The 14,271-nt window shown below is 49.9% G+C and overlaps 1 protein-coding gene across 1 annotated transcript; it reads right to left on the bottom strand.

Moving 5' to 3' along the window:
- Positions 1-9,337: 9,337 nt before the first annotated feature.
- Positions 9,338-11,679, bottom strand: LOC136793239 (serine/arginine repetitive matrix protein 1-like). Its single transcript, XM_067021528.1, is given in 3 exon segments — positions 9,338-9,408; positions 9,411-9,509; positions 10,152-11,679. Coding segments are annotated over 3 exon segments (1,698 nt in total).
- Positions 11,680-14,271: the final 2,592 nt, after the last annotated feature.

Below are 14,271 nucleotides of genomic sequence, written 5' to 3'. Positions count from 1 at the left end.
GGGGCCCGGCGGCGGGGGCGGGGTGGGGCGGCCCCGGGGCGGGGCCTGCACCTCCGCGGCGCGGGGAGCCGGCGCAGGCTGGGCAAGGGAAGGCAGGCCCGCCGTGGGGCTTTGCAGCTCTCGACCCCCGGAGACAGGGTGCGGAGAGGCGCTCGGGACAGGGCTTCGCTGGTCACTTGGCTCTTCCTTACTCAGCCCCTAAAGAGTGGCCTGCCCAGGCAGCGCAGCACCGTGGGGGCTTGAGCCAGTCCCCAAAGAAAAAGGAAGGGCCCACCTGGTATCCCCAGGAGAAGAAACCTTTGGAAGGAGAGGGGAGTTTGCCTCACAGGTTGGAGAGAAACGATCAGTTACCCCGGAGAGTCCACAAGGTTTGTGGGAATTGAACCCAGCTGATGTCCAAGTTACTGATTGTCCATACCCTCTGTACACCTCCTAAGGTGGAATGTCAGACAACCTCCACCTCCAGCCAAGCTGTGAAGAAGAGACAGGAGGGAGTTCCCTTCGTGCAGGACCCTAGATTAAAGATTAAAGAGGATTTGCTGCATAAATTATCCTGGGATCATCTGTTGGAAGAATGGAAGGGAGAGGCTGCGTGGCCTTTCCAGGGCAGTGAAGCCTTGCCTGTGGCTGTGGAAGGTGGTGAGGGCCTCAGGAGAGGCCATGCTGGGCAAGCAGGTGAGATGCTGTGGGAACAGAATCCCCAGCAGCTTTAGAGGCATTAGAGGCTCAGAAGGGTCAGCAGCAGCTAGGAGAACATAGATGCTTAGAGGGTGGGGAGTTGGTGGGGATTTCCTGAGCTAATACAGGTCTGAGCTGGTCGGGCTTCTGTGGAAGGTTCCAGCAGCATGCCCCTCCCTGACTTCCAAGAGTCCTCTTCCAGGGCAGACTGACTGGCTTGAATACACTTTAGACAAAACTGAGGCCACAGGCATGGCCCCCTCCCTCTATTGGTAGAAGTGCCAGAGGCCGGCCTACACTATTTCAGTCTGATCCGTGACCCAGTGGTCTTGGTTGGGATCCGTCAAAACTCAGCAGAGAGAGGGAGGGAGCCTGGGTACCACAGGTGAGATCAGGTTCAGAAAACATGGGGCTGCTATTGAATATCTGGCAATGGTAGACTGGAGGATAGAAGGGGTGTCATTGCTTAAAGAAGTGCAGGGAGCCCAGGTTCGATCCCTGGTTGGGGAACTAGATCCCACATGCATGCTGCAACTAAGAGTTCACATGCCACAACTAAGAAGCCCGCATGCTGCAACTAAGAAATCCGCATGCCACAACAAAGATCCTGCGTGCCGCAACTAAGACCCAACGCAGCCAAAATAAATAACAAATAAATAAATTTAAAAAAAAAAGAATACCTCTTGGATGCTTCAGTCTGCAAGGCCTGGACTGTGGGTGCTGGGCCCAAGGGAGAAAGCCTATGTCAAGGAAGACAGGCCCTATCACAAAGCCTTGTTTTCCACACTCATAATGTCCCTCCTTCCCCCAGTTCTGGCTGCTGCTCAAGTGTAGACACAAACACATCTCAGCTAGCAGCTCATCCTCAGCTGCAGCTGGAATCCCAGCTCTGCTCTGGCACCTGCTGCCCAGACCCCAGAGAGCCCCGTGTTTCCTAAGGCATGTTGGTGCCAGCTTGCTTTGAAGGAAGTGAGGCCCCCAAAGAGGAAGGGACCATGGAACTCATCTCTAAGCCAAGAATCTTGTGGTCTTGATGGTCACAGGCTCAACATGAAGCATGGGCTGGGCAAAATAAAAGCCTAAGGTAGACTCTGGGTCACTCTACCTATACAACCCTGCATGCTAGCCCTATAGCAATTCAGGAGTCTCCATGAGAACTTGGCCTGGGAGTAAGTCCCCATGCCAGCTCTGGCAATTATCTCACTGCCTGAAAGTCCCTTCCCCTCCCTGTGCTTCTGGTTTCCCCGTTGAAAGAGAGGATTGTTCTACCCTCAACTCCAGCTCTCATGTTCCATATTGGGACAGGTAGAGTCTGACGCTTGGTCAGAAGCAGGGCTGAGCTATAGCAGCCCTTGTGTGAGTCACTGATCACTGTGTGCTCTGTGCCACCTCCAGCCAGCAGGTTGTCTGGCCAACCTTGCCTCAGTGCCCCTCAGCTCTTGGAGCTCTGGTTCTCTCTTGAAATTCAACATCCCAGGAGTTCCCTGGTGGCCTAGTGGTTAGGATTCCAGGCTTTCACTGCTGGGGCCTGGGTTCAGTCCCTGGTTGGGGAACTGAGATCCCGCAAGCCATGCAGGCAGAAAAGAAAGGAAGGAAGAAATTCAACATCCCAGCAGGCATTGATGTCCTTGACTAGGGTACAATTTCCAGGGCACTGCTGGGGTGGGGCATTCAAGCCAAGCGTCTGGAGAGTCGACACATACCTTGCACAGAGGGTGATTCTTCTGGGAAACTCGTATCAGAAACCACGGCCCCAGTCTGCTGTCCTGGGCCCCCCTCTACTTAGATCAGGCTAACATGGTCTTTACGGAAAACCTCCTGGCCCCCCCGCTCCACTGGATCTTTCCTGCCCACCCATGGGTGAAGGGTATATGGCACAGTGATGGCAAACAAGTGATGCTGCACTTGGGCCAAGCCAGGGCCCATGTTCAAAGTCAAGAATAAAAAGTAATTACCACGGGAAATCAGGATTTCAGATCTGCCTGACTAGCAAAGGCCACATTTGCCTCTCGGTAGCAGTTTCCCTTAAGTGGTGCAAGAGCTAATAGTACCCCTGCCCCAGAGGTGTTGAGTCAGTGATGATACAGTCAGAGAGCCCTGGTGGAGCCAAACGTCTACCTATCACTGGCTTGTGTCTTTCAAGGAAACCTTAGCCAGTCTGTCCAGCAAGGTCTGTGCAGAGGCAAGAAACCAAAATACCCTAAGCCTCACTCCTTCCCTTATTGCTCCGCAGTGTCCCACGATCCCGGGGCAGGCGTGAGATGTGGGCAGCAAGGTCAGGGAACACAGTGTTTCCTGGCACCTGCTGAACCGCCGCAGCAAGGGACAGTTCCAGAGCCAGCAGCGTGATAGAAGCCAGACAGAGGGCCCTTCCAACATCCTCTCTGCGGCAGGGCAGGGCACAGGAGGCTCAGGGATGGAAGGGACTTACACACCTCCTAATACCACCACCCCCTGCATGTCTGGCTCCCTTCAAGTCCCCCTCCCTTGACCTTCCAGCCTCTGCTCGAATATCTTCCACGGCCAAAACCTCACTGACTCTAACAGCTGCCCTTCAATCTTTGGGTGGTGAGTTACCAAGGTCTTCATTTTACTGAGCCAAAATCTGTCTCCCCCTGGTGTCTACCCTCCAAGCGCCTCCATGCTGGAAGCTTTGCTGACTTGTTGCCCTGGACTTTGTTTGTCCTTTGATATTCACTTCCTTTCAAGTGATCCATCCGTATACTTTTCTCTGCAAATTAACCACAAGCCCCTCAAGGACAGGGTGTATGTTTTCTGTTTTAACCTCTACTTACTTCAACTCAGCGAATATGTCATGTGATGTCTGCCTGGGTGATCAGGCCTCTGCCCCCAAGAGATGTCCGATCAATATGGATTGACCAAGAGGAATAATTGCTTAGTTTCCACTCTGATTTGGAGCACAGACAAGCCTTGAGGCTATGGGCTTCGCTGACCCATAACCTGCCCTTCATTCTGGCTGTTTACCAGCTCACGCTGACCTCCCAGCCTCTCAGTTCAAATGCAGAGACCGGTGCTACTGAAATATCACGAAGTTATCTTCCAGGAATACGTGACTACAGAAAAAGGGTTTATACACCACATATGAACCCCTGGGGCAAGATGTTCCCTAGAGCGCTCCAGGCATTGATGAGCAAGCTCTGGGCCTCGGTGTCTTCATCTGTGAAACAGGGAGAAAAAGTCTACCTCATAGGTTTGCTGTGAAGATTCACTAAGGCAATACACTTAGCGCTGGTATAATCACTAAAATAAATGGCGGCTATTATCTCAGCTAACACCGAAGTTATCAACACCAACCTAGCAACTGTCAACTGTGACTATTTCAAATGCCTTCCCTCCAAAGAATTAGCATGTGCATGTGTAATGGGTGTAGAGGGATGGGAGAAAAGCCTTAGTCTAAAGTGACACATGCTGCCACCAACTGTGGAGTCAGCTTCCCCAGCTAGACACCACTCTACCTCTAGGAAACAGGTCTTGGTTTCAGACTTATTGAACCCAATTCCCCAAAACATCCACTGTTGAGACCCCGGGAGCTGGATGACTTTGTCTGTGGTAGGTGTGCCAAGGAAATGACTCTGGCTGATCCAGTCCCCCCATCTACAGTGTCAGAGTCTGAGCTTCCCTCAGGAGCTGCCTTGCATTCTGTCCCCCTCCTCCAGGCCTGCATTCAGCCCCCAAGGTGCAGCTGTCTCTTGCTTCTCCCCTCATGGCAGCTGGGCAAAAGGCAGCTGAGCCGAGGAGGGTGAAGGGACATGATCATTTCTGTCACTCAGCACAGCCTTCCTCTGGCTGAGCAGCTGTCAGATGGCTTCTGCATTACAGATTTGCTCCCTCATCTGAGTATGCACCTGCCCTCTGGAGCCAAGCTCCCTGTAGTCTACTCAGGCCCACTGTCTCTCTTCTCACCTGAAAAACCCACCATTTGAAACAGCACCAAACTACCCTGATAGATATGTGTAATGTTGGACATGGGTTCCAAGCAGGGAACCAAGTAGCTTCTGGAAATACACTAGAAAGTCCAAAATGGATGTGGCTGATTCTTCCCTATGTGTGCTCATTCTGGGCAGAACAAAAAAATGAAAGGATTCTGCCATCAAGCTCGGGAAGAAGGCATAGCATTTTCCTGCCCTTGTTGTACAGACAGAGGGAGTAATCTGCCCAGGTCTCCCGGTGGAGGTAGGACATTACCCCCCTGCCCTGTGCTTCCAGAGGCTCTTGCTGAGGCATACCACACCATCTGTCCTAGGGTGACCAACTGTCCCGGTTTGCTCAGGACTCAGGGAGTTCCCAGGATGCAAGACTTTCAATGTTAAAGTCAGGAGCACCCGAGGCAAACCCTGATGAGTTGGTCAATCTAGCCTGTGCCCAAAATAGCAACTCTGGGCCAGAGGTCTCCAGCCTCCCGTCCTGCTCTGGGCTTGACTGCCCATGATAGCTGCAGTGAACAAGGTACCATCTGACAGGAAAAGCAGCGGGGTAGCGAGGGTCAGGCTGCTATGAAAAGCCTCCCAAGGTGCCCTGCCCCATTTTCAGCAGCTCTGCTCCATCCTTTCGACAACCCCCTTCCCTTTCAACTATGAGCCTCTGTACAAAGCAAGAGAAAATGAGGGGGTAGGAAAAAGGTTCTGGGGTTCCCTCCAGACAGCCCATATCCTAGGATTCTGTTAGCATCGCCAGGAATGCGGAGCCTCCCTGTGCTCCCCCTGGGCTCTGGGTTCTTCCTTGCCAAGTTAGTCTACCTGAGCAAAACTTCCCTGTGACTCAGGAGCCAAGAGGAGGCTGGCCGTCCCATCCCCCAGGGACAAATGACATGTCACCCTTAAGATACTGAAGTCTGCCTTAGGTATCACTGAAACAGCCTCCTCTTGCTCCTGGCCTGTTTTCCAGAGTTGATTCCTTGCATAATTGATAGAGCAGGGAGTAAACCACCTTGTCCCCTGACAGCACATCTAAGGGTGAGTAGGTTAGGTGCCTTGAGGACACAGGATCTTGGGACCAGGGCAGCCCCTCCCAACAAGAGCTGCTTTATCCCAGGGAATTCCCCAGGGTTGTGTGAGAAGACAGCCCCCGCTGACCGCAGAGGGCACCCTCCAGGACCTTCCTATTGAGCTTCTGCTAGTTTTGATACCAAAAAAAAAAAATCCACCAGGAATGTTTCCCTCACTCCAGCATAACCTCCTCCGGGAAGACTCCAGTCCCTAATGTCCCAATCCAAAGATGAGAAGCATCTGTCTACCCTGCTCCTTAGACAGAAAGGTCTTGAGGGGCCGCCTGGGAGGAGGCTGAATCATGCTCCGTCCCCAGCTGTGGACCCAGAAGGGCTTGTGAAGCTCGGCAACAAACAGGCTGCCATCCACGAGCCAGACGCCATGGCTGGGCCACCAGAGAATTCCTGCCGGGAATGGAATCTGGACCAGACTCCACAGTCAACCATTCCTAGATGAGAGGAACCAGAGGCCTTGGACACCAGCACCACAGAGTCTTCAGCCTGGGACTGCCTGTGGTCCATGCAGCCTAGGGAACAGTCTGAGGAAGGCCTAGCTCTTGCACACCCTGTGAGGAGAGTGCCAGGCCCACCTCCATGCCACCCACTTCCAGAGATCCAGAGAAAACCAGCAGGCCCCGCTGCCTGGGAGCCTTCTCTTCCCAGCTTCTGGGGAGCAGCTCTGCTGCTCAACAGGCTGGAGAGCTGCAATTATCGAGACAGGAGAAGAGCTATTTTGAGAAGGAGCCGTCCTGCTGCCAAGGCTTTTGACTTCCTAAACTAAAACAAGATGCATAAAGAAAGAGGGCAAGCTGGAGAAAAACTGGGAGGAACTTGCTCTGTCAAAAGCATCATATCCTGAATGAGGGGAAATACTAATCCCTTCCCAAAGGTATAGGTTTGCATCAAGGGGTGAGCAAGAGGCTGGCTGTTAGGATATCCCCCCGGCTTTGGGAAGGAATGGGTAACCTGACCGCCTCATTCCCCGCTGACTCCCTCTCTCCTAAGACCCTTCAAGAGAACTTATTCAGTCTGATGCATTCATTTGAACAATTTGAGCACGGACTATTTCATATTGTTGTTTAAATATTTCCTGCCCATATGTCTTTTGTGTGTGTGTGTGCGGTACTCAGGCCTCTCACTGTCATGGCCTCTCCCGTTGCGGAGCACAGGCTCCGGACGCACAGGCTCAGCGGCCATGGCTCACGGGCCCAGCCGCTCCGCGGCATGTGGGATCCTCCCGGACCGGGGCACGAACCTGCGTCCCCTGGATCGGCAGGCGGACTCTCAACCGCTGCGCCACCAGGGAAGCCCCCTGTCCATATGTCTTATCTCCCCATCCAGATGGTAAGTTTCTCAAGGCCAAAGAATGTGTGTGCTGTGAGGCTTCAATGGTTTCCTCAATAGTGCCTAGCAGAGTGCTAAGCATCTGAATAAAAACTGTTTATGGAAGGAAGGGAGAAAAGGAGAAAGGAAGGAAGAGAGAAAGGCAGGAGGGAGAGAAGGATTTACTGTCTTGCATGGAGATAATCTCTAAAAGTAGCTGCTCCCACCCACAGCTGAGCTCAGGGCACAGGGCTAGATAAGCAGGCATGGCAGAGGGGGTGGCAGCCGCATTTCTGGCACATCCCCTGCAGCTGTTCTGTTATCTGAGTTCAGGCTGTTCTCCCCTGCCACACACACATCTCATTTGTCTTGCATCTGTAGTCAACTGTCCATCCTGGGCTAGTCCATTAGAGGCCATGCTGGACTTTGGCTAAAGGAGAGATATGGCAAGAGAAAGAACGAAGGCAAAAGAGCTTGGACTACCTTATCAAACATGGACCAAGAAGAATGAAAGTACTTATAGGAACAACGCACTGTGAAATCAGGACACTCTGCCAAATTCAGGACACAGGGCTGCCGAGAGCAGAGTTCACCTTGTGTCTTTCCAAGTTGAGGACTCAAATAGTGTGTAACCCAGAAAAATGTCCCCTTTCTGGAGTGCCCTAGGCTGGAGAGGGGAGAGCCAAGCGAGGATGGATCCAGCCTATGGCTTCCCAGACAGCCTTCCCACAGAGCACTTGGCAAGATTCATCGTTTGCCAAAAGGTCTCTACTCTTTCTCTCCAGCGTTGCAACCAGCTCTGGTACCTTCATGTCAATGCCCCTCTGGGGAGATGCATCCCCATAGGTGCACAGCTTGGCAAGTGGAACACAGGCTAGATTTCAGCCCCTGCTTCTCTGCCAGGTGCCCTTGTGCAGTGAACAACCCGCCCAACCATAGGGAGCACCTCTGGCTGTCTCCTTTCACATCTGCTTCCATCAAAGGGTAAGAGAGGCACTTGGATAAGGGGGAGCACGGAAAGACGGGAAGGAACTTCCCAGGGGCGTTCTTACCTCCTCATCTGTCATAACGGAGAGAGTAGAAGCCAGGCATTCCCAGGAGGGCAGCAAATGGAACTCAGAGAGTGCCAACAGGAGGGGAAAAAGAGAATTTTACTAAAGATGTCCAGTGGACTGGGGCACAACCTGGCCCAAATTCCTTCCTAGTCCAAAGTGGCCCAAATAACAACGGCTAGCATTTACTGTGTGCTCACTGTTGCCAGGCACCGTGCTAAGTGCTTTACGTGTAATAGCTTGGCAAGTCCTTGCAAGAACCTTGAGAGGAAGCCATTGTTCCTAATAACAGATGGGCAAACTAATGATTGGAGAGGTAAAATAACTTACCCAAGGTCACAGTCAGAAAATAGTGGACACAGGGCTCAAACCCAATAATAAAACTCCAGAGTCCTTATTCTAAAAACCTCTCCTTGAGGGTGATGCAAGAGGGAAGAGATATGGGAACATATGTGTATGTATAACTGATTCACTTTGTTGTAAAGGAGAAACTAACACACTATTGTAAAACAGTTATACTCCAATAAAGAGGTTTAAAAAAATAAATAAATAAATAAATAAATAAATAAATAATAAAAAAAATAAAAACCTCTCCTTTATGGATCTTTGCTCCCTCTGAGGGGCAGGACTGCTGGTGGGGACCGGATTGCATTCCCAGGGCTCTCTCCTCTCTAGGAATGTCCTCATCTAGAGCCCTGGCCTCTCTTGTGCTCACAGGGCTGGAGCATGTTTTCGTCCATAATGCTTGAAGCAGGAATTCCTTGCCGCTAAGATGCTCTGTATTAGGACTGGTTCCCACCTTCCCTCCTATCAGAGGTCAAGAGCACAAAGTGAGTGGCGGTGGGGTGGTCAGACCCTGGGGATTCTCAGGTTGGCTGCAGGACCCACTGATGTCCTCACCTAGACATCCCTGGAGAGCCTGCCAGGGAAGCAGCCAATAAGTACCTCCCAGATCCTGGGATGAGGGCTTGAAGAGGGTTCTAAGGAAGCAGAGAGACACATGGGGAGACCCCCTCAACCTGAATAAGTTTGGAGTTAGCCCTGAGTGAGACCATGAAGCAGGTAGCTTGTGTTAACGGGGCTTCTGATGTTTGCTTTTTATCACATGGTAGGTAAAGACCAGCTAATCTGAAAGGCCATGGGCTTAAATCGTTCTCCATTCCAAAAGTGACTCCTTCCCATTAAAAGGAGACTCTTAAAAATGAAAAAAGTTTCCAAGTCCCAAAGGAAGGACTCTAATGGTAGAATATTAGGCAAGATGAGATGTTCCTCTGCCCCTTCAAGTCAAAATCCCAGCATGTGCCATCCTAACAGATCTAGCTCTGTGGATACAGAGGCCACCCTCCCAACTGTCCTCCTGCCTCCCAGCCCCCCAGAGTGGACCCGCAGGAGGGAAAAGCACAGACCTTTTAGCCACCAGATGACACGATTGTACATTTCCTCAGAGACATCTGAAAGTAACAGAGATTGTTGCTCTTTTTTTCTCTCTGCGGGATACACGCCCCCTCCCCTCACTGCTTAACATCTCCTTTTCTAGCTCCATATTTCTCCACACAAAGGTGCCCTCAGCCCTTGATGTCTGCAAGAAGCTCCTCCAGCCTGAGACTAAATGTCACATTCCCACTCTCCCTCTCCCTTTTTCCCCACCCTCTCTTTGTGCCACTGTAAATGCCTCTCCCCCCTTGGAAGTCTAAGTCCCAGCTCATTTATGGCCCACTTTGTTGCCAGGATATTTACCTGAGGATATTTACCTATTCTCTTTACCAGCTCAGTTCTCTATCTCCACTCTCGGGAAGTAGCTTCCCACCCTGCAAACCACTCTCTACTACCTTCCATTAAAAGGCTAAGCAGCGTTGCCTGGAAGAATCAATGCCTGACGCTGGCCCAAGCATCGTCATCGATGTCATTAGCTTGGAGCTCAGAGAAGCTGGTGGGGAAGGAATGGAGCAATGGGCTCAAGGATGGGTCTCACTTTGGCTCTGGCAGGAGGGCAGCTCTGAGGCCCAGAATGCAGAGGGGGAACTTCTTGCCCACCCCAGCATCCCACCTCACTAAATTGGGGCTGCACCTGGGTAGTCTGCTTCTTCACATACCCAAGAAGAAAGCACTAAACCTTTGAATGGGTTGTTTGGAGGTGTGCTTGGGAACCTGTGGCACTTCCCTCAGCGTTTCCGGGCTTGGAGACTCCTTTGGTGATGGTGGTGGTGATGGGCTTGCCTTCCCTCTCTGGAACATGAGATCCTCACAGAAAGGGCTTGATTCCATTTCAGAAAAGGGCATTGAAGGGTCTATGGGAGAAGGGGACTTAGGCTCGGAGTCAAGTGTTATTGGCCGGCTTTGGGGCATTTCAACTTCAGGGTTGAGTAAGGCCCACCATGAGGAGTCTGGCCCGTATCTCTGTAAGGACCGAGGGGGTAAGGGCCGAGGGGTCAGTTCCAGTTCTGCATAGACAGAGGGCTTTCCGGAGGGCTCTGGATGCCTAAGTGTGGGTCCTGAGGACACATAAGTACTTTTTGAGGTTCTTGTGGTATGCTGCTTATAGATGGGCTCTGGAGTGACAAACGTGGAAGATTTGCGGGGGCTCTCAGACACGGCTCGAGATGTCACACGGGAAGCTGACTGTCCCCCGGGGGAGATGGTGACTTTGCGGCCACCTTCACTGTCTCCTCGGATTGAGGACTTCACGTTGGGCTCCACTTCTGATGATATTAAGACCTTTGGGAAAGACTTGGTTTCGGTGCAGACAGAATGCTTGCGGATAGACTGAGGCTCTGGGTGCATAGAAACTTTGTGTCCACCATCCAAATCTTTAAGGAAGGAGAGTCTGAGGGATGATTCCAAGTTTATACTTCTATGCAAGGCCTTAGGTTCTGTGTAAATTGAGTTTCGACAGCCCATTTCAGATTCTTGGCCAGGGATCCTTCTCTGGGTTGGTCGAGAGTCTGTAGAGATGCGGCTGCCACTGCGTTCTGGGCTAGAGGATCTCCTTGGAGATCTGATATCAGCAGCAGTCAAACTCTTTCGAGTGGGCTCAGTTTGGACTGCTTCATCCTTTGGATAAACCAAAGGCCTATGGGGAACTCTGACCCCTTGTGGGTACTGGACCTTGGAGGGTGGGTCTTCTTGTAAGATTGTGAAGTTGTCCTTCTGGTCGACAAAACTCAACCGGCGAGAGGATTTGGCATCTGGAATTAATGAGTAGTGATTATTGATATCATGCCCTGGTTTGCTCTCACCCCCTCTTCTAGTTGCTTCCTCTCTGGATGCACTAACATTCCGCTGCATCTGGACGGCATGGCGGTATGCTTCAGATTTTGATCGGGTCTCGGTTCGACAGCTCGGTGCTCCAGAGAGGCCTGGCCCTGAGTGGGGGGAGCTAGATCGAGGGTACTCTGATGCTAAATGGGGAATGGTGGAATGCCCAGCTTCTGATCTTCGATGGGCTGAAGGGATCATGGAGGTCGTGCTACACCGCTGGCTTGAGGCAAGATCGTATTCGTGTCCTCGCTGAGGGGTTGTGTTAGTAAACTCGGCCCCTTTCTGTGCCGAAACTGCTACCTTGGACCCAACTTTATTTGTCTTGACCACATGATAGATTGTGCCTCTGTGGGTAGAGCCCATATTTTACCGGCTGGCTTGTATTTAGGGTCCTAATGAAGCCTGAATATTTACCCTCAGTTTTAAAACCTGCTGTTCTTGCACTCCCACAAAAGTGGCTGTTGTTCTCCAAGTGTCTCAGATAGTCCCCTTAGCTACCTGCCTGGTGATGTCATAAAGGAAGGAGCCTCCTATTAAATATTCTGGCATACAGCCACAATTCCTCAGATACTCTTACATAGTAACTGCAAGGAAACTGTGGATTTGTCTTTGGAGCTGACACCACCAAAGCTTTGACCAAGTTCTCAGCAAAACAAGGATTTCCTGGTGTGTATAACGAAGGCTCTAGATCCTCCCTTACTCTCCCCAGATTCTAGGAATTCCCAGAGACTCATCTAGAGAGAAGGAATCAGCCTGAATATGCTACTAAGGCAAGGCTACTCAAATCAATCACACTGTGTTAGCCCCAGTTTTAATAAGGTGCAAGGTACAAAACTGTCCCAATTTGGTTTGGAACTGCACTGTATATAAGTGTAAAAAATAGAACTCCAGCTTTTTACAAGTTTCATGGGTGATTTGGTTGGTCCTGGGGTGAAAATCCAGGTTGCTCAAATCATAAATTCTCACCCATTCTTGGCCCAGGAGTGAGTGTAGGATTGTAGAAGGGATTTGGAGTCAGTCATTGGTTTCAATCACAAATGGCTATTTGTGTACCTTGGACAAGTTACTTGACTTGCTTGAGACTTGGTTTCTTCATCTGGAAACCATTGCCTGGTAGGTGCATGTCCCACAATAAATGTTAGTGTCCTTTCTCATGATTCCCTCCTCTCAGCTATCATGATCAGCTGGACTCCAGTTCTTTCTTGATTTGAAGAGTGATCTTCCAACTTGGATGACCATTTTGGATAAGAGAGAGACATTGTCATCTTTCTCTCCCTTTCACACACTGGTTCTCTCTCTCACTCTCTGACACAGACCCTACCGTATCCAGCATTTCACTGTGGACTCTGAAGGGTCATGGCAGTTATGGGATGTTCAGAATCACTGTTTCTGGATCTTTATATTCAGCCTTGATTAGAGACATAAAATTAAAATTTTTAAAAATCCACTTTTTTTTGGGCTTCCCTGGTGGCGCAGTGGTTGAGAGTCCGCCTGCCGATGCAGGGGACACGGGTTCATGCCCCAGTCCGGGAAGATCCCACATGCCACAGAGCGGCTAGGCCTGTGAGCCATGGCTGCTGAGCCTGCGTGTCCGGAGCCTGTGCTCCGCAACGGGAGAGGCCACAACAGTGAGAGGCCCGCGTACCACAAAAAATAAAAAAAAATTAAAAAAAAAAAAAAAAAAAAAAAAAAAAAAAATCCACTTTTTTTTTGGACGCGCTGTGTGCCTTGTGGGATCTTAGTTCCCCGACCAGGGATAGAACCCAGGCACCAGCAGTGAACGTGCCAAGTCCTAATCACTGGACCACCAGGGAATTCCCAGAAAACCCACATATTTATATATCAGGAATCTCAATAGATTGAGAAACTATGAGCTACTGACACAGGTCTTAAATATATAAAATACTGGCCCTCAGGCCCGCCAGGTCCCTGGTGGTGGGGACCCAAGGGCCTATTTAGCCTTCTCTCACTCCTGAGTCCCAGGTCCTTCTCTCACTTCTCCTCCCTGATCCCCACCTGCACCCCAGACTCACGGAAGAGCAGCAATGTTTTGTAGTACGTAGTTTTCACAGTGCAAGTGTTTCACCTTCTTGGTTAATTCCTAAGTATTTTATTCTCTTTGATGCTATTATAAATGGAATTGTTTTTATAATTTCCCTTTCAGATGTTTCATTGTTCATATATGGAAATGCAACATATTTTGGTATGTTGCCTTTGTATCCTGCTACTTAGCTGAATTCATTGATTAGTTCTAATGTGGGTTTTTTTGGTGGACTCTTTAGGGTTTTCCACATACAAGCTCATATCATCTGCAGAGATAATTTTACTTCTTCCTTTCCAATTTGTATGCCTTTTCTTTTTCTTGCCCAATTGCTCTGGCTAGAACTTCAAGAATTATGTTGAATAGAAGTGGTGAAAGCAAGAATCCTTCTTTTCTTCCTAATCTTTGAGGAAAAGCTTTCAGTCTTTCCATACCATTGAGTATGATGTTTGCCATGGGCTTTCATATATGGCTATTATATTGAGGTAATTTCCTTCTATTCCGAGTTTGTTGAGTGTTTTTTATCATGAACGCTGTTGAATTTTGTCAAATGCTTTTTCTGCATCAATTGAGATGGTCATGTGGTTTTTTCTTTTATTATATTGATATGGCATATTACATTGATTGATTTTTATATATTGAAACATCTTGCATTCCAGGAATAAATCCCAGTTGGTAATGGTGTATAATCTTTTCAATATGCTGCTGAATCCTGTTTGCTAGCATTTTGTTGAGGATTTTTCCACCAATGTTCATAAAGGATATTGGTTTGTATTTTTCTTTTCTTGTAGTGTCTTTGTCTGGCTTTGGTATCAGGGTAAAACTGGCCTCAGAATGAGTTAGGAAGTGCTCCCTACTCTTTAGTTTTTTAGAAAAGTTTGAGAAGGATTTGGTATTAGTTCTTCTTTTTTTTC

The sequence above is a fragment of the Kogia breviceps genome, chromosome 19 (genome assembly GCF_026419965.1).
Source record: "Kogia breviceps isolate mKogBre1 chromosome 19, mKogBre1 haplotype 1, whole genome shotgun sequence".
Taxonomy (NCBI): Eukaryota; Metazoa; Chordata; class Mammalia; order Artiodactyla; family Physeteridae; genus Kogia; species Kogia breviceps.
The sequence above is the reverse complement of the archived record's forward strand: the minus strand, read 5'-3'. Positions and strand labels throughout refer to the sequence as shown.